This window comes from Rana temporaria, chromosome 3 (assembly GCF_905171775.1).
Source record: "Rana temporaria chromosome 3, aRanTem1.1, whole genome shotgun sequence".
Lineage (NCBI taxonomy): Eukaryota > Metazoa > Chordata > Amphibia > Anura > Ranidae > Rana > Rana temporaria.
The window spans coordinates 394,080,054-394,100,001 of record NC_053491.1 but is presented as its reverse complement, the minus strand read 5'-3'; the positions used below and the strand labels follow the sequence as shown (position 1 = coordinate 394,100,001).

General features: G+C 43.0%; 1 protein-coding gene across 1 annotated transcript in view; it reads right to left on the bottom strand.

Moving 5' to 3' along the window:
• Positions 1-8,098: 8,098 nt before the first annotated feature.
• The window catches only part of TTLL12 (tubulin tyrosine ligase like 12), a 36,060-nt gene continuing 24,210 nt past the window's right edge, over positions 8,099-19,948 (bottom strand). Inside the window, exons 7-14 of the mRNA XM_040345827.1 lie at positions 19,726-19,842; positions 19,400-19,594; positions 18,951-19,062; positions 16,500-16,651; positions 13,077-13,158; positions 12,895-12,963; positions 10,721-10,859; positions 8,099-8,283 (exon numbers count right to left, since the gene is read on the bottom strand). Of these exons, the coding sequence (XP_040201761.1) occupies positions 8,132-8,283; positions 10,721-10,859; positions 12,895-12,963; positions 13,077-13,158; positions 16,500-16,651; positions 18,951-19,062; positions 19,400-19,594; positions 19,726-19,842 (1,018 nt within the window). The 3' untranslated portion in view covers positions 8,099-8,131. The remainder of the gene's footprint in view (positions 8,284-10,720; positions 10,860-12,894; positions 12,964-13,076; positions 13,159-16,499; positions 16,652-18,950; positions 19,063-19,399; positions 19,595-19,725; positions 19,843-19,948) is intronic.

Sequence of the window (19,948 nt, the reverse complement as noted above, 5' to 3'; positions counted from 1 at the left end):
AGGGTGAGGATTGCTTTTTTTTTCTTCAATTTTTGCAGGTCAAGTAATACTTAAAGTGCTTGTAACCTTTAAAAAAAAAGTGTCACTGCCGACCACTCTTTTATGCAGCCATAATGCACAGTGTGTTTACTTAACACAAAGCATGTAAATACCCTTCTTCAGATCTCTTCAGTCTGGTCACGTGACTCCCGGCTGCTCTCCTCCCCCATCTACAGGCTACAGTGGGAGGGACCGAGATCTGTCCACTGTGCCCCTCCCACTGTAGATGGGGGAGGAGAGCAGCCTGGAGTCACGTGACTTGCCTGAAGATATCTGAAAATAGGTATTTACAGGCTTCGTTTTTAACACACCGGTGCATTATGACTGCATAAAAGAGAGGGGCTGGCAATGACATTATTTTAGTTTAAATTACCACTAATAGCGTCAAGGGAGGGAGGGGACGGCCAACACACACAGGAGCTGACAAGTGGTGGGAGAGAGGAGAGCTGCGGATGACAGAGGCATGTAAACTGACTATGATGGTCAGGGCTCAGCAGCCATGATTACTATGGCCAGAACACAGGAACTGACATGATCAGCCAGGTTTTTTAAGTTTAGAGAGGTGCAGATTAGACAGCACATGCACTGTGCTGTCTAATATGCTATATTTTGGTTACAACCACTTTAAACAATAGAATAAACTGATATGTAGTAAGAATTCTATTTTTTACTATTCGAGGAGCAGCTTAATAATTGTATTAATCACTTTTAGATAATTGGCGCGGATTTATTCTTTTTAAATAGAATAAACTGGCCTTTACACTTTTGATCAAAGACATTATTGTAGGGATATGGGCAACCCTGAGCAATTGGGCACTCAATTTATTGGTTTTAAGCATCCATTGAATCAGATGTGTGATGAAAATTGACCAGAAGTTAGCTTATATTGCCTCCTTTCAATCTATTTTGGCGGCTCTTGATTGGATGGTTAAATGCTCTGAGCAATGGAAAGGTTTGAAATTTTGGGTAGCAAATTGTTGTGGATCAATCAATTTCGTGTGACAATGTTTTATGTTTGACTAAAGGCAAATGACAAAGTACCATTGTAGGTCTGGCATTAGCTTTAATATGCATCCACCAACTCAATTTAAGCCTACCCTGAAAATTGCAAGTGAAATCTAAAAAGAAGTCTGACAGTTCATATTTCAGGCACTCTGTCAGATTGGTGGCACTGGCGAATGCAAAAAGGGTCTTATTTAAAATATAACTAAATACATTGATTTTTGTTTTAGATTTGGATAGAGTAAAGAAGGATTAGAACACCTGTTAGTTTTTATTTCTGTCTGTGCCCCCTTTAACCACTTAAGCCCCGGCCCATATTGCTGGTCAAAGACCAGAGCACTTTTTGCGATTCGGCACTGCGTCACTTTTACTGACAATTGTGCCGTCGTCCGACATGGCTCCCAAACATAATTGGCATCCTTTTTTCCACACAAATAGAGCTTTCTTTTGGCAGTAATGGCAGCGATCAGCGATTTTTTTTTCGGTACTGCGACATTATGGCGGACACTTGACACATTTTTGGGACCATTGGCATTTTTATAGCGATCAGTGCTATAAAAATGCATTGATTACTATAAAAATGCCACTGGCAGGGAAGGGGTTAAGTATGTTCCCTGGGTGTGTTCTAACTGTAGGGGGGGGTGGACTCACTAGGGGAAATGACTGATCGCTGTTCATACACTGTATCAGGTCAGGCATTTCTCCCCCGACAGGACCGGAAACTGTGTTTACACACATCTCTCGGTTCTCGCTCTGTAACGAGAGATCGCAGGTGCCCGGCGGTGATCGCGACCGCCGGGCATGCGCGTGGGAGTCAGGAGCGAGCGGGGGGCACGCGTGCGCCCCAATTGGCTGCTGGGAGAGATGACGTAGATATACGGGCTCTCACCCAGCAGAGCCGACCTGCCGCCGTAAAACTGCAGCGGCTGGTCGGCAAGCAGTTAAAGGAGTTGACGAAATATATAGGGAAGTGACATCATACCTGACCACCAGTATACTCTAATCTGCAAATACCAGCGACCCATACAGTCCAGTATACCTGTATTGAATATACATGTTTTTAATGAATTGTTTATATCCTGTATTGTGTGCAATAATTTCATGATATTTTAATAAATAATTACAATTTATTGTGATGTCGATATTTTGATATTTGAGCACCGATATAATCCCCTCTTTCTCTATACTCACCCTATTTGTCCTTTTTACCATTAACACAGAGTGAAAGAAATCCCTAAATATTTGGTTGTCAACAAAATAGTAATAGGAGGGCCTTCCAGTGGGGGACACTAGTTCTGGTGACTGAGAGGGATTCCATCACTTTGGAGAGATTTTGTCTCATTTCTTGAGACAGGAAGTAAAGGAAAATCTTTACAGTGGGTCCATGATAGAATAAAAAATTGACAGTGGTTAAAACCCACCCTTACGCTATCCAAAGAGGGAAAAAAATAAGTTTTGCCTTTAGTTCTTAGGCTCGATTCACACCTATGCATGTTGCTTTTGAGCGTTTTTGCAGTGCTTTTTACGGTGCTTGCTGCGTTTTTTGACATGCGTTTTTACCGCAATTTGCGTTTTTTTTTTTTAGCCATCAATTTTTATTTTTTTACATTTCCTTTAACAACCAGCTATAAACAGGTTAAAAAAAACCAAAACAAAAAAAAACGCAAATTGCGGTACTTGTGTTTTGGATGCGGGTCCATTGAATTCTATTACATGCAAAACGCTGCTTTTTGCGGGAAAAAAAGTCCCCGACCCTTTCCAAAAACGCAGAGGCACAAAAAAGCATTGATGTGAACATGTTCCATAGGAACCCATGTTAAAAAATGTCCCTGCTTTTCTGCAAAATGCACCAAAAAACGCATTAGTGTGAATAGAGCCTAAAGCCAGAACTGGCTGCTAGCCCATATCGGTTTTGTTCTAGATTTAAAGAATCGCATCTTACTTGACATTTTCCAGAACAAGTCTGTATCTGATTGGTAGCTATAGCGCACATTCACTCTTATTCAGTAAAGAATGCAGTGAAGAGGTCAAGTAAGCCAAAGCAACCATTCAGTGAACTCCGATTGGTTGATATGAATTAATCACTGCACTTAAAGTGACATTAAACTCCGGTTTTTAAAAAAAGAAAAATGTTGTGTGTTAACTTAAAGTGGTTGTAAACTCCATTCATGAAATCTGACCTAGGCACATATATCTGTAGTGTTTACTTACCTCTCTCCAAAGCTCTGAGTGCCGTGTCTTTCAGCTGCTCCGTTCCTCTGTCACTTCTGACAAGTTCTCCAACACAGGAGATAAAAGCAGCTAGAAATTTGTGTTGGGGAGGGAGCTTAGAGACCGATAAGCAGTGAGCTTGTCTATTCAGATGGCAGGTCTGCAAATTTTTTCATTCCTTTGCCTATGTGGAGGGGGGGGGGGGGCGCCTTTCAGCTCTCAAAGTGTAAGCCCAGACTCCACACCCACCCCTATGTGCTACTGGAATAGGAAGAAAGATTTTTTAACATGATCTGCACTTTCCAAAGCATATAGAAGGTGAAAGACAGCAGATATACATGTAAAACGTATATAGGGAGATTTGTTTAATCTTTAAATATCATCTGAGGCTGTTCATTTTACTGGGTATAGGAGAGGATTTATAACCACTTTAACTGCTTAAGAACCGTACATATACTGCGGCAAGGCGACCCTTAAACAAAAAAATCATATACCTCGGCTCTGGGGCATGTGGCCATCCGCGATCGTTCACAATAGAGGCAGAACGGCGGTCTGCCTATGTAAAGAGCGGGAAAATGGAGATCTGTTTTCCTCCAGTCACAGCATTTCCCCCCAGTTAGAAAGCACTCCCTAGGAGCACACTTAACTCTTTGATCGCCCCCTGGTGTTAACCCCTTCCTTGCCAGTGTCATGTATACAGTGACAGTGCTTTTTTTATCACTGATCAATATACTGGTGTCACTGATCCCCCAAAAGTGTCACTTAGTATCAGATTTGTCCGCTGCAATGTCACAGTCCCCTTAAAAGTCGCTGATCGCCGCCATTACTAGTAAAAACAATAAAAATTCCATAAATCTATCCCGAAGTTTGTAGACGTTATAACTTTTGTGCAAACCAAGCAATATATGCTTATTGGGATTTTCTTTACCAAAAACATGTAGCAAAATACATATTGGCCTAAATTGATGAAGAAAGCAGATTTTTTACATTATTTTATTGGATATGTTTTATAGCAGAAAGGAAAAAATATATATATATATATTTTTTCATAATTGTCTGTCTTTTTTTGTTGATAGAGCAGAAAATAAAAACCGTAGGTGATCAAATACCACTAAAAGAAAGCTCTATTTGTGAAAAAAACAAAACAAAGGAAATCAATCTTATTTTCATACAGTGTCACATGATCGCGCAATTGTCAGTTAAAGCAACGCAGTGCAGCATCGCAAAAAAATGGCCTGGTCGGGAAGGTGTTAAAACGCTCCGAAACGGAAGTGGTTAAAAACAGTTCCTTTTATAACTCTCAGCCTCTTCCAAATTCCCCCTTTTTTTTTTTTGCTGCTGTGCTCCAACCTCCCGAGGGTGGATACGATTCCTCTGTGGAATCTTGCTTGCTCCCAAGATGGATGAGGGACAATGGTATTTCTAGCATTCATATAGAGCAGTGCACAAAACTGAAATTAATGTGCACTGCTCACATCAGGAAGTGAGGAAAAAAAAGAAAGAGGTTACATGGGACTTTACAAGGAGTGGGGGGGGGGGGAATGCAGAATTTTTATAAAAAGGTAATTTCTATTGATCTAAAATAATCAGGCCCCAGAACTAGAAGTAGCTATAAATATGATATAGGGCTCTTTCACACTGGCGGCCCGTACAGGTCCGCCTGTCAGTTTTTTTTTGTGGACCTGTACGGGCGCCCAGTGCTCCTCTACGGAGCAGCGGATGTCAGCAGTGACATGCCCGCTGACATCCGACCCGCTCCGATCCGCCAAAGTGTGACGGAGGAAAACCTACTTTTCCATCCGACTGGCGGATCGGATGAACACGGACATACGGTCCGTGTTCATCCGACCCCCCCCCCATAGGGGAGAGCGGAGGAAAGACAGGGCGGTCCCTGCACAGTGTGCGGGGACCGCCCTGTCATCCGCTGGCTCAGCGGGGATCAACGGAGCGATCCCCGCTGAGCAAGCGGAGGTTCACGGGGCGGATCATTACCGATCCGCCCCATGTGAAAGAGGCCTTAGTCTTCCTAGAAATGACAGTTCAACTCTAATTTTATGCATGCCCCCTTTATAATTAGTTTCACTCCAAAACAAAGAGAAGGGGACACAATATAGCCTAAGTACAGGATGCATGGGACAAATTGAAGCAGATGGAGGCTGCACGTCTGTTGCTATGCAAACCCAATGGCCGCCTGGTCAGAGCAGCAAGTCACCTCTGAATCTCAGGTCTGATTTCAGGAGGGACTAGGGAAGACTCTTTAATCATCATACAAATTTTGCACTTATTCTAAAATACCAAGTTGCCAATGGTCTGAGGTTATTCTCAAACTTTTAAAGAAGCTCGATTTTTCCTGCTTTTTTTTTGGCAAACATAATTGAACATGCGCCGTTGTGTGTAGTGTTCTGTGATTTCCTCACTTATAGGCAGATAAAATCACTAGCCAAACCTATAACACCTCACAAATGAACCACTAACTCGGATAAAAGAGGGGTCAATTACAACCGTTTCCAGACATATGTCGAGGCCAAAGAAATATATACAGTATCTCACAGAGTGCACCCCTCACATTTTTTGTAAATATTTTATGATCCCTTTTCATGTGACAACACTGAAGAAATGACACTTTGCTACAAGTAGTGAGTGTACAGCTTGTATAACAGTGTAAGTTTGCTGTCCCCTCAAAATAACTCAACACACAGCCATTAATGTCTAAACCGCTGGGAACAAAAGTGAGTACACCCCTAAGTGAAAATGTCCAAATTGGGCCCAATTAGCCATTCTCGCTCCCCAGTGTCATATGACTCGTTAGAGTTACATGTGTCAGGCGTGAATGGAAAGCAGGTGTGTTAAATTTGGTGTTATCGTTCACACTCCCTCATACTGGTCACTGGAAGTTCAACATGGCACCTCATGGCAAAGAACTCTCTGAGGATCTGAAAAAAAAAAAATTGTTGCTCTATATAAAGATGGCCTAGGCTATAAGAAGATTGCCAAGACCCTGAAACTGAGCTGGAGCATGGTGGTCAAGACCATACAGCGGTTTAACAGGACATGTTCCACTCAGAACAGGCCTTGCCATGGTCAACCAAAGAAGTCGAGTGCACTTGCTCAGCGTCATATCCAGAGGTTGTCTTTGGAAAATTGATGTATGAGTGCTGCCAGCATTTCTGCAGAGGATGAAGGGGTGGGGTGGCCGGTCAGTGGTCAGACCATACGGTCTGCATTGCTGCCGTCCCAGAAGGAAGACTCTTCTAAAGATGATGCATAAAAAAGCCTGCCAACTGTTTGCTGAAGACAAGCAGACTAAGGACATGGATTACTGGAACCATGTCCTGTGGTCTGATGAGATACAGATAAATAATTTGGTTCAGATGGTGACAAGCGTGTGTGGAGAAAACCAGGTAAGGAGTACAAAGACAAGTGTGTCTTGCCTACAGTCAAGCATGGTGGTGGTAGTGTCATGGTCTGGGGCTGCATGAGTGCTGCCAACACTGGGGAGCTACAGTTGATTGAGGGAATCATGAATGCCAACATGTACTGTGACATACTGAAACAGAGCATGACCCCCTCCCTTCAGAGACTGGGCTGCAGGGCAGTATTCCAACATGATAACGACCCCAAACACACCTCCAAGATGACCACTGCCTTGCTAAAAGAAGCTGGGGGTAAAGGTGAAGAACTGGTCAAGCATGTCTCCAGACCTAAACCCTATTGAGCATCTGTGGGGCATCCTCAAACTGAAGGTGGATGAGCACAAGGTCTCTAACATCCACCAGCCCTTTGATGTCGTCATGGAGGAGTGGAAGAGGACTCCAGTGACAACCTGTGAAGCTCTGGTGAACTCCATGCCCAAGAGGCAGTGCTGGAAAATAATGGTGGTCACACAAAATATTGTCACTTTGGGCCGAATTTGGACATTTTCACTTAGGGGTGTACTCACTTTTGTTACCAGCGGTTTAGACATTAATGGCTGTGTGTTAAAGCGGTTCTCCACCCTAAAGTGGAGTCCCGCTGATCGGAACCCTCCCCCCCTCCGGTGTCACATTTGACACCTTTCAGGGGGGAGGGGGGTGCAGACACCTGTCTAAAGACAGGTATTTGCACCCACTTCCGGCCACACGCTACGGGCGAAAGACAGGTTTTTCTGACTTCCCGTCTGTCGCCCGTTGTGTGCTGGGAACACTCGGCTCCCAGCACACAGCGTGTGAGCCAATCAGCGGGCGCAGCGCGACTCGCGCATGCGCCGTAGGGAACTGGGCAGTGAAGCCGCAGCGCTTCACTTCCTGGTTCCCTCAGCGTGGATGGAGGGGGGAGCAGCAGAAAGACGAGCGATCGCTCGTGCTCTGCTGCGATCAGCGCTGGATTCCAGGACAGGTAAGTGTCCTTATATTAAAAGTCAGCAGCTGCAGTATTTGTAGCTGCTGTCTTTTAATATTTTTTCCCCGTGGCACATCCGCTTTAAGTTATTTTGAGGGGACAGAAAATGTACACTGTTATACAAGCTGTACACTCACTACTTTACATTGTAGCAAAGTGGCATTTCTTCAGTGTTGTCACATGAAAAGATATATTAAAATATTTACAAAAATGTGAGGGGTGTACTCACTTTTGTGAAATACTGTAGATGAACAAAAATCCCCCTCAGATTTGTACAAAACAGATTATTGAAGTATTACTGACATAGCAGTATAATAATATACAGGTGATTTAAGATATATACTCAGCCGTAAATCTATCACTGAACTTGGATTAATATACAGTATGTACCATGGCCTATAGAGACAGGGAAGCTTGAATACAGATGCTACTGGTTGTATAAAGTCAGGGAAGCTCATAAAAAAACAAAAAAAAAAAAAAAAAAAAAACTTGTGATTGCGAGTTAAAGAATTTCAGTCACATGACAGTTCTGTGTTTCATCCAAGTACAGGGTGCTGAAGATATCATTGAAGAAAGTGGGGTGGTATTTGCAGGCCCGGGCACAGTCTGGATTGAAGTTCACTTCCAAAATCTGAGGCTGCATCACTTTTTTCCCTGGAGACGAGAAAGTAGTTAAAGAGGACAGTCAATTCAAACGGAATCTTTTGCAACAACCAAATCCCCCCTTGCCCAAAAAAAAAAAAAAAGAAAGGGTAGTAGTATTTTATTTTAATTTCATTTTTTTACGCCCCGCCCCTGCCCCCACCTCCATTCTCTTAGGCGAGAATGGTTTTCCACTCTCCTCCAAATACCTCCTCAGAAACCACCATCAACATATCCCAATATGCATTGCTCCCCCATTCTATGAAGTAAACAGAAGCAGCGCCAGATATCGCACATGTGCAGGCAGAAATACATATTGTTCTATGACTGCACAGTAATGCCTCCTGGGATATGTGAGGTCAGTATCGCAAAAGGTATTACAATCATCCATTCATAGAATATGTACAACAAAAACTGCACCAGATCTGTCTGCACACATGTGAAATCTAGGGCTGTGTCACTGTGGGTCAGCTGCAAAAAGCAGGAATAGACCGCCCACTTCCCATGAAGTGATAAGGAAGATAGTGGCACTGGACCGCACCTATAACAGGAGGAGGCAAGAAAAGAGGACATTGGACCGGCTAGGCTTTTAAAAGTGGAGTTCTACCAAAAAGTGGAACTTCTGCTTTAAGTACGTGCCATAAGGGGGGGAGGCCACGAAGACTTCCTGTCCCACTTCCTACTTTGGACTACGGGCCGCCTAGGCGGCGACTCCTCTCCCTCTCTGCAATATTCTGGTTCACATTACAGGTCCCCGAAGATTGCCTGTCCACTCGGAGAGCGCAATGCAACTTGCACATTCGCAATGCGCGCATGGCCGTGAAGCCGCAAGCTGTCACGGCTGGGTACCCACAGTTTCAATGGAGGCGCCGCAGAGAGGTGGGGGAGGAGCGAGGCTCTGTGTGGCCGCATCGCTGGACCGTGGGACAGGTGAGTGTCTGTTTATTAAAAGTCAGGAGCAAAATTTTTTGTAGATGTTGACTTTTAATAAACGAAAAAAAGCTTGGAACTCCGCTTTAAGTATAGTAATCCAGTATATAAAAATAGTACCAAAGATAAGTGGGGAAAATCACTGATATTTGCACTTATTCTTAGTAATGAGGTACTTGCTTAGAAAACACCTTAGAGCAACTTGTCATAAATATGCAAACACTTAGGGCCAGATCCACAGAAGAATTACGCCGGCGTATCTATTGATATGCCGCGTAATTTCAAAGTTCCCGCGTTGTATCTTTGTTTTGCATCTACAAAACAAGATACGACTGCATCTGGGCTCGTTCCGACAGGCGTACGTCTTAGTACGCCGTCGGATCTTAGGTGCATTTTTGCACTGGCCGCTAGGTGGCGTTTCCGTCTAATTCTGCGTCGAGTATGCAAATTAGCTAGATACGGCGATCCACGAACGTACGTCCGGCCGGCACATTTTTTTACGTCGTTTGCGTGCGTTTTTCCGGCGTATAGTTACCCCTGCTATATGAGGCCTATCCTATGTTAAGTATGGCCGTCGTTCACGCGTCAAATTTAGAATTTTTTACGTTGTTTGCGTAAGTCGTTCGCGAATAGGGATTTGCGTAGAATGACGTCACCGTCATAAGCATTGGCTTGTTCCGGTTTAATTTCGAGCATGCGCACTGGGATACCCCCACGGACGGCGCATGCGCCGTTAAAAAAAAAACGTCATTTACGTCGGGTCACAACGTATTTACATAAAACACGTCCCCATCACATCGATTTGAATTGCGCGCCCTTACGCCGCCAAAATTACACTACGCCGCCGTAACTTACGGCGCAACTTGAGTATAAGTTAGAGATACGCTACGCCGGCCGTAACAATGCGCCGCGCTACGAGGATCTGGCCCACAAACTTTTAGGCACCTCTGCTGTTATGCCTCTTCTCTGGTGTTGGGTGGCCATCAATGATGCAAACAGAAGCAATAAGTGCAATTGATCATTGCAGGTCAGTTCAAGGCGTCATTGTGACATTTCCTCAGCAGCAGCTCCGTGACGCCTGCACTGACAGAAAAGGGGTTGAAAAGGACCAGCGCTGAACCTGAAACAGACAAGTCTGGAGAGAAGCAGAGTATAGCCCCATATTTTTTTTCTTCTGCAGAAACAAAGTTAGTCTACAGTTGGACTTTAAAGTGGAACTCCAGACAATTATTTTGGGTTGTGGATAGAGTGGAAAAGGGTTAGGAACCTCAATAAGGTTTTTCCTGCTCATTTATCATCAAGGATTATTCTCTCTCCGATTCCTTTTCTGTCATCGGGATAGGAAAAAAAATTACCCAAAGAGGAAACAGCAAGGAAAACCTGACAAGTATGTTATAACCTTTCCCCACTGTAAAAAGAAAAGGTTTTGGTTGGAATTGCACTTTAATTCTTTAACACAGACATACTCCGTTCCCTCAGTCCTGCTATTATTTGAGCCAAATGTAATAAAAATCCATACCTTTCTGGTCAGTTTCCCACTTTAGCATCAAGTCAATGGCGTAGATTGCACGAGACAACGGGTAGTCGCAGATGCCAAGCGGAGCAGGTTTGGAACATGCGGCTTGGAAAAGCTCCCTGAAGGTTTTAAATATTTCATCCTAATGGGGGACAGAATATGTAATTAACAACTAGTATCCAACAATGTCTGCCTTAACCACTTGCCGACTGCCTCACATACATATATGTCATCAGAATGGCACGGGCAGGCAAAGCAACGTACAGGTACGTTGCTTTATAACTGCCACTTAGCGGGCGCGTGCCAGTGGACTCCATGTCCGCCGGTGTCCCGCGATCGTGTCACGGAGAGGCAGAATGGGGAGATGCCTTTGTAAACAAAGCATTTCCATGTTCTGCCAAGTGACAGGACAGTGATCACCGTCGTGTCACTGGTATCCCAGCCCCCTCAGTTAGAATCACTCCCTAGGACACACTTAACCCCTTCTTCGCCCCCTACTGGTTAACCCCTTCCCTGCCAGTGTCATTTATACAGTAATCAGTGTATTTTTATAGCACTGATCGCTGTATAAATGACAATGGTCCCAAAATAGCATCAAAAGTGTCCAATGTGTCTGCCGCAATATCGCAGTCACAAAAAAAAAAAAAAAAACGCTAATCACTGCCATTACGATTTAATAATAATAAAAATGCCATAAAACTATCCCCTATTTTATTAGACGCTATACCTTTTGCGCAAACCAATCAATATACGTTTATTGCGTTTTTTTTAATCAAAAATATGTAGAAGAATACGTATCGGCCTAAACTGAGGAAAAAATCTTGTTTTTATATATTTTTGGGGGATATTTATTATAGCAAAAAAATATTCTTTTGTTTATAGCACAAAAAATAAAACCGCAGGAGGTGATTAAATACAACCAAAAGAAAGCTCTATTGTGGGGGGGGGGGGAACCCATCAAGTTTGTTCGGGTGCAACGTCGCACGACCGCACAGATGTCAGTTAAAGTGACGCAGTGCCGAATAACAAAAAATGCCCCGTTATTGGGCAGCCAAATCCTCCGGGGCTGCAGTGGTTAAAACACACATACTGTATAAGCAGCAATGTACCTTTGGATCTCCGAGTACAAAACAAAAAATTAAATAGGATCTTTAGTGCTCACTTACTGGAAAAAACTGGCACTACGATGAAAGAATGGATGGGGGATTGGAGTGGCTGAAAAATACAAATCTAATCTTATTGGATCTCTTTAAATATTTATACAAAAAGTGATCATATTTCTCTATAATTTCTCAGAGCAGAGGTCCCCCAGGTCACCTACTGACTTGGTTGCCTTTCCTCTGAACCCTTTCCTGTGCTGTGAACTGCAGCTCATAACTGGACTATGTATTCTAGATCTAGATCTGTTTTTTTTTTTTATATATATATTGGGCTAGATTCAGATAGGTGAGCGGATCTTCAGATCCGCGTAACCCATCTCATTTACGTTACGCCGGCGCAACTTTTTCAGGCAAGTGCTTTATTCACAAAGCACTTGCCTGTGAAGTTGAGCCGGCGTAACGTAAATCCCCCGGCGGAATTCAAATTCCGCGGGTAGGGGGTGTATAACATTTAAATCAGGCGCGTCCCCGCGCCGAACGAACTGCGCATGCGCCGGCCGCGACTGAATCCCAGTGCGCATGCTCCAAATGACGTCGGGAAATCGTCATGCTTTCGACGTGAACGTAAATTACGTCCATCCGTATTCGCAAACGACGTAAAAAATTCAAAACTCGGTGCGGGAACGACGGCCATACTTAACATTAGCTATGCCTCATATAGCAGGGGTAACTATACGCCGGAAAAAGCCGAACGCAAACGACGTAAAAAAAAAGCGCCGGGCGGTCGTTCGTTTCTGAATCGTCGTAAATGCTCATTTGCATATTCGTCGCGTAAAAGATACGGAAGCGCCACCTAGCGGCCGGGCCTGGAATTGCAGCCTAAGATCCGACGGTGTAAGTCATTTACACCTGGCGGATCTTAGGGAGATCTATGCGTAACTGATTCTATGAATCAGTCGCATAGATACGACGGCCGGACTCAGAGATACGCCGGCGTATCAGGAGATACGCCGGCGTATCTCTTTTCTGAATCCGGCCCATTGTGTCTATTGGTACCTTACCTGACTATGTACTCACCTGTGTTGATTTCCAGGGATGATCGGGATACTGCTTCTCAAACAAGGTCATGAATTCATCACAATGGACCTAAGACAAACAAGAAAAAGAAAGTCACAAACTGTGATGACGACTTCACCCAGCCGGTGTCCATCTGGATATACACTGTAAGGGTGAGTCTTCAGCTACAGCATTCTACATACCTGCTTTAGCTGTACACCTGGGGCATAATTCATAACTGTGAAATGTTTCTCATAGTCATCTAGATCGTCAAGTGTAAACGGTCTGTTGGAAATGAGAAAAATGTATAAAAAAAATAAACATATAAATCACAATAAATTCTGTCTGCTATTACTATGACACCCGTTATTAGTGTTGCGAGTGGAAGAAAATCATTAAAGATCAAGGCCCAGATAAGCCAGGGAAATATCTCTCTCACAATTGTCTTTACCCTAGAATTATCAGAACGTTTCTTGCTGTACCTTGGCACAGGACTGGTAGCCTTTGGTGGTCGATGCTTCAGACACCAGATAAGGTGTATGAACTAAAGGCCCGTACACACGATCCGATATTCGGACAACACCTATGCGAATTGTTGTCGGAATTTCCAGCAACAAATGTTGGCTGTGCATGCTCTCAAATTGCTCTCAAATTGTCCGCCGACAAATGTGTTCCATCGGATTATCCGATCGTGTGTACACAAATCTGTCGGACTAAAATCCAAAGTACAAACAGGCATGCTCCGAACCAATGCTAAACATCAGACAACAATAGAAGAAGTTGCCCAAAGGGTGGCGCTAAAGAGCTGAAAAACAATGAAGTTTTCTGTATGTTGGCTGAAAATGTTCTGCCGTCTGTATGCATACCAAGTCCTCGGACAACACCCTTCGGACAAAAATCGACGGATTTGTCCGATTGAAGTCCCATCGTGTGTATGAGGCTTTAGAGTGGAACTTAAACAATTGCAAGCAGGGATGCACTTTATTTCAGAAGAAACTTCCCATGTCTCTTCTGCAATAATACAAACCTATATGCCTCTTTGTAATCTTTTTTTAAGACCCAATGGGGTCGATACGCATGAGCCTGGATGAGTATATGTTGTATTCAAGTAGACAAACTATTTCAAGAGCTACAGCAGGTGCCGTCTATATTCATTTATTTACATGTATTTTATCTGTGCCTGAATGAATAAATGAACCATGTGCAGGACTTATGCCTATAAAGTCACCCCGCCCTTGGAGAAGCCAAGGAGAAGATGTCGGCACTGGCAAGGGAGTACCGGGGAGGGTATTTAAACTGTCTCCAAATGAAAGACCAAAAATGTAATATATTGCAGCTTACTAGTCCTTAGATGTCATAGCTGCATTTTACATGATTTTTTTTTTTTTTTTACTTTATTTTCACTTTGTGATCCTGCCAATAACACATTCCTGTTCAAGGTGACAGCACTCATCCTTGCCCTGTAATATTAATTTGCCTTGTAGACCAGAATTGCCACCCTGGCTCAACCTTAAACATGTCTGCCTTTGTTATTTTCCATGGGGATGGTGAGATTAGTAGTGTAAAAAAGGAAGACAAGATTGTTTTAAGCTTTTAGTTTAGCTCACAGGAAGTACACTGCATTTCTGGCAGGATCAACAGGCATGTTCTCTAGTTGCTGAAAATGTTCCTAGCCTAGGAAAAGAAAGAAAGAAAGAAAGAAAGAAAGAAAGAAAGAAAGAAAGAAAGAAAGAAAGAAAGAAAGAAAGAAAGAAAGAAAGAAAGAAAGAAAGAAAGAAAGAAGACAAATGCAGCCACCACACCTAACAACTGGTAAGCCGCTATATACATTTTTACATTTTTGTTATTGGGTACTTTATCCTTTTTTTATTTTAAACAGATTTTGTTTGCTAAATACAAATACAGTAAAACCTTGGTTTGAGAGAATTTTGCAAGACAAGCTAAATTTTTTAAATACATTTTGTCTTGATACAAGAGTAGTGTCATGTCACAACGGAGTATAAAAGAGAAGAGAGGAGCCCCTAAGTGTAGCAATATGGTTACATTTAATGAAGGTACAACATTAGCAACATATTTCTACACTTATAGGCGCCTCTCTTCTATTTTGTACTCTGTAGCTTTTGCTTGTAATCCCCTTGAGGAAGCTTCCATTTGTGGATGGACATTTTATGGTTACACAACCTATAATCTTTTTATATGGACTATAAACTGAAGAACCTATGAGTAAATGGTCACAAAACGAATCATCTGAGTTTCCATTATTTCTTATGGGGAAATTTGCTTTGATATACAAGTGCTTTGGATTACAAGCATGTTGTTTTCGGGAACGAATTACGCCCGCAATCCAAGGTTTTACTGTACAACATAACCGTATAGTTACAGAATACAAAGTGGATATTAAAATCAGCATCTGTAGGTCATTTATCCATTAGGGCATGGGTCTTCAAACTACGGCCCTCCAGTTGTTCAGGAACTACAATTCTCATAATGCCTAGTCATGTCTGAATGTTAGTGTGTTACAATGCCTCATGGGATGTGTAGTTCTACAACAGCTGGAGGGCCGTAGTTTGAAGATCCCTGCATTAGGGTTATGTCAGCATCAAGGGCATGTGGAGGTTAAATGTTAAAGCCCAAATGGAGCCTTCAATTGTATTACTATATTCCCGTCAAGCTGCATAAACAGTAATAAATGTTTTATTTTATATTTCTAATATACTAGTGTAACGGAATGACCCGTGACACCCAGAGACCTTTGAAAGATGAGGGGTACTCCTGGGCCAGCGTCACTAACAACTCTTGGGTCTAGGTTACCCTGTGTCCCTTTTGGGCATAGGGTGACTGATAAATATTAATTAGAAAGTACACAAGATGTGACTGATAACTGATAATTCATATTGCAGAATATCTTGAGATATTCAAGTGATTTCATGCTGACCCACAACCGGTCAATAGTGACTCATTCCTCTGTGTAGCATAGGCTGTTGATATGCTAATTGAGTCTGGACTGGGATAAGGTGGATTTGAGCTTGGTAGACAGCCTGGCTTCTGGATCTCTCATTATGTATGCTAAATACTGTTTTGTGTGTGGAATGTGACTTGCTAAGCTGTGGCAATTACCTCCTCTAATGCGGAGACGGGCTGTCTGGAATGTTTAGTAATTAGCCCATCTGAAGGTGTATTGAAGCCCCCCCCAGTGTGTGATGTGTGGGTGGAGAGTTTGATTGTGCCTGTGATTACTGAAACATGCCTTGTAAACTGTATATAAACCTGAAGGCTAACCATTAAAAGTGTTCATACATTTTGAAACCAGTAACAGAGCAAGTCTCGTTATTCTGGGAAATGGGAATGGATCGGATCCTGTCTTCTAGATTGTGGAGGGTCAGATAAGCTGTTGTGACTGATGGAAGGGAAATCGTAAACGGTGGTGACCGTTACAACTAGTATGCTGCCACTAAAGTTAAAATATAGCACTGGCAGCACACTGAAGATGCCGACTACTGCTCAACAAACTGCACAATGATCTGGGTCTTCATTGGTCTGATAAGCCCCCTGAACATTGTTCTAATCAGCAGCATTCACACTACCTGAGCCACAGCCAAGTGGAAAAGTGGAAACATGAACATTACCGGTTGGCAAAGCGAAGCCAGAACACATCATAGACATATAGCTTGAGCGGTCGCACTGAGCGAAGGAGGACCACATAACGGATGTCAAACTTCACCATTCCAACATCATCTCGATGGAAAAGCACCGGATTCTCAATGTACTTGGACACAACCTAAAACAATTAGAAAATACAATGTTCTCAACTAAAACAATTTTCAGAATCTTACTGCGTCACAATCCAAAAATCACAAAACAAAAATAATGCATAAAATCTAAAAAATGTAGGAGGCTTATTTATCATTGCCTTAAATATAATTTTGCTTGCTTCAGGGTCCCGAAGCAAACAGAGCACTAAATGTGTTTGTAAAACAAGCCGCTGTGCTTTAAAAATGTGCATTTCTTTTTAAAGCCATGGTTTAAGCACAGCAAGACATACTGTATACAACATGTTATTTAGCCTTTACGATCTGTTGTCCAGAAGTGGAGATCTCAATGCAGCAGAGGCAGCATTGTCATCTCAGTAGAAAAAGCTACAATGGCCAAGTGGTTAGCACTTTTGCCTAGCATTACTAGGGTCATCGGTTTGAATCCCGCCCACGGCACTGCCTGCCTGGAGTTTGCATGCTTTGCCTGTGTGGGTTTCCTCCAGGAACTCTGAAGACATGCTGGTAGGTTAATTGGATCCTGTATAAATTGGCAATAGTATGTGTGTGTATGAATGCGAGTTAGGGACCTTAGATTGTAAGCTCCTTGCGGTCAGGGACTGATGTAAATGTACAATATATGTGTAAAGCGCTGCAAAAAAAAAAAAAATTGAAGGTGCTATACAAGTACCGGTAATAAATGAAGCAAGGAACTCATCGCATTTCTGGCAAAGTAACTGGTATTTCACAATACTTGCAGTATGTTTACTAACTGTACATTTTAAAAGAGACAAAACATGGAAAACTGTGCGTGCAAAACAGATGTACTAAAAACAAAAGTGTGTGTAAATGGCATTTAAAAAAAAAAAAAAAGAAAAATACAAAAATGGTTTCATACTTACCTGCTTGGTGCGCTGGAATTGCACAGCGCGGCCCTGACCCCCCCCCCCCCCCCTCTTCTTGGGTCCTTCATCTGCGCTCCGGTCATCTCTTCTTAAGAAGCCACTTCCAATGGGGACACTCATTCGGGCTCACTCCAGAACCCCGCTGGTTGCGTCTATGGACACAAACAGTGGGGCAGTGGGTGCAAATGGCATTCGTTGCCTCAGCAAATCTTGTAAGACCAGGAAGTGAGAGGAGAGGGCCGCTGCAGGTGGGCACAGCCCTGGATCAAATGAGAGCTCAGGTAAGTATAAGGGGGGGGGGGGGTAATACTACCTAAACATTTTTTACTTTAATGCAAGGCGGGCTGATGATATCACAATCTCCAACACAGCCAATCACAGGAAGCTTTGTATTCATTGATAGAAAACAAGTTGCCTATGAATGGCAGAGAGCTGCTAAGACCGACTCTATTTTGTTCCAGGTATAGGAAGGTCTTGTCTCACACCTGGAACACGGTGCACTCTACTGTATGTAGCCTCAGCTACATACAGTTTATACAGAACACCCATTGGCTGCACATGTTAGTGAGGGAGATGGTTTGTTTTGGACAGTAATGTAATGATTAAGCACAGATCAGATGTGTGAAACGTGTCGACGTGAACACCACCTGGTGTCCCTGATGTATTTTGACGGTCTGCAATAAAAGGCACTTTTGGAAACTTTGGATGTGCAGCCATTTCATCTTTTTCTCTTGTTTTGGTCAGCTTGGCTTGAACAAACTATTTAAAATTGAAACCAAAGCTAGAGATCATCTTTAAAGTGAAGCTAAAATCAAAAAGTGAAGATTTGTAATCTTATGGGTAACAATTTTGTGTCCAAGCAGTACTGTGAAAATACACCTTTTATCTTCACTTCACTTCCTCCTGAAAAATAGCAGTGTGATTCCTCATAGCTGAGTGAGCAATTTCTGTAAGATCCAAGGCACTGCTTCCTCTAACTGCTAATCTAAACAGATTTGGTGATGTCACTACTAAAGCTGCTCACTGTTTGCCTTGCTGGAAGCTTTGACATGGGGAAGCAAAGCCTGATCTCTTGCAAGATGGCCGCCGTCACATAGAGACAGTGCAGAAGAAGACATGGCAAGTCAGTAATGCGGAAAGATCAGCTAGCTGCAGGGAGACCCCAGGCAATACTGGTGACTAGTCCATTATCCTCTGCCTGCCTTTTTTTGAGGCCAGTGTTCATGTATCAGCACCTCTTTAAGCTCAGTTATGCTAATCAACAGATCGAAACACACATTGCACACTGATCATGTTACCCTGGACAATTATTTCTTCACAGCAACCCGTCAGATTATTTCCCCCTACCCAGAAAGATAACAGCAAGAGGACTAATGGAATTATTATCTCAGTGTATCCCCGTAATACTTTCTACTGCACCAACCTTCGGTGTGCTCTCTCTCTGGCGTATAATGTAAGGCAGGCTGGTAGTGACGTGGGTATCCAAGCTCCTGGCCAGGTTCCACGGCTTACAGATCCAATGGTTGTCTTCCCCGCTGTAGGGACAATGACAAACTCAGCGTAAATATGGAGGCTATACAGGAAAAATATAAAACCACTTGAGAATACCATTAAAGAGATAGAAGGCTTGGGGCCTTTTTTTTTTTCTTTTACACAATACGCCTTGTGTGTCAAAAAAGGTCCTACCAGCCATGTGAATGATAAAATGGTACAGTTTCAAGAAGAGAAAGAAGACAACAACAACAAGACATTGCAATCAATGAAGAAACAAGAGCCATACAAGTAGAGAGCTACTGCAAGGTCAGGTTACATACAGCTTGTTCATTTTGAGCTTATTTCCCTTGCAGAGGTAATGAATATGATGCTTCTTACCGCTGCTCACGCTGTTTAAAGTATCCAATAAATTGTGGCAGTTCAGTCTTCAGGTTGAAAGTACGGGGAAGCCATTTTGGGCCCTCTGCACCTCCAACCCTTCGTGAAATGGATGCCAGGCAATCCTTAACCGTCAAAAGGTTTTCACATGGGAACTGGCTCACCAGGACGTGAGGCCTCTCTGTGCTCAATGTTCTGATGGAAAAAAAACAAATTAAACTGAAATCACCAACACAGAGAACGGCACATAAACTTCACATCAGATGCAGCCCATTGATGACATACAAATAACCAAATCCCACATAGAATGACAGCAAAGTACTCACTTGTAATCTTTGATATGAGAGAAATTGAAGAGGATGTCCGCTTCCTTCTCGTCATTTGTGAAAACGAAGCGAGGATGATCAATAGCATTCAGAACCTGCTGCATATCTGTGAAGATCCTGGACAGACAAAAGATAGTAAACGGAACTATAATGGGCCAGATTCACAGCAGACTTACGATGGCGTATCTCCACGTACGCCGTCGTAAGAACGAATGTGAGCCGT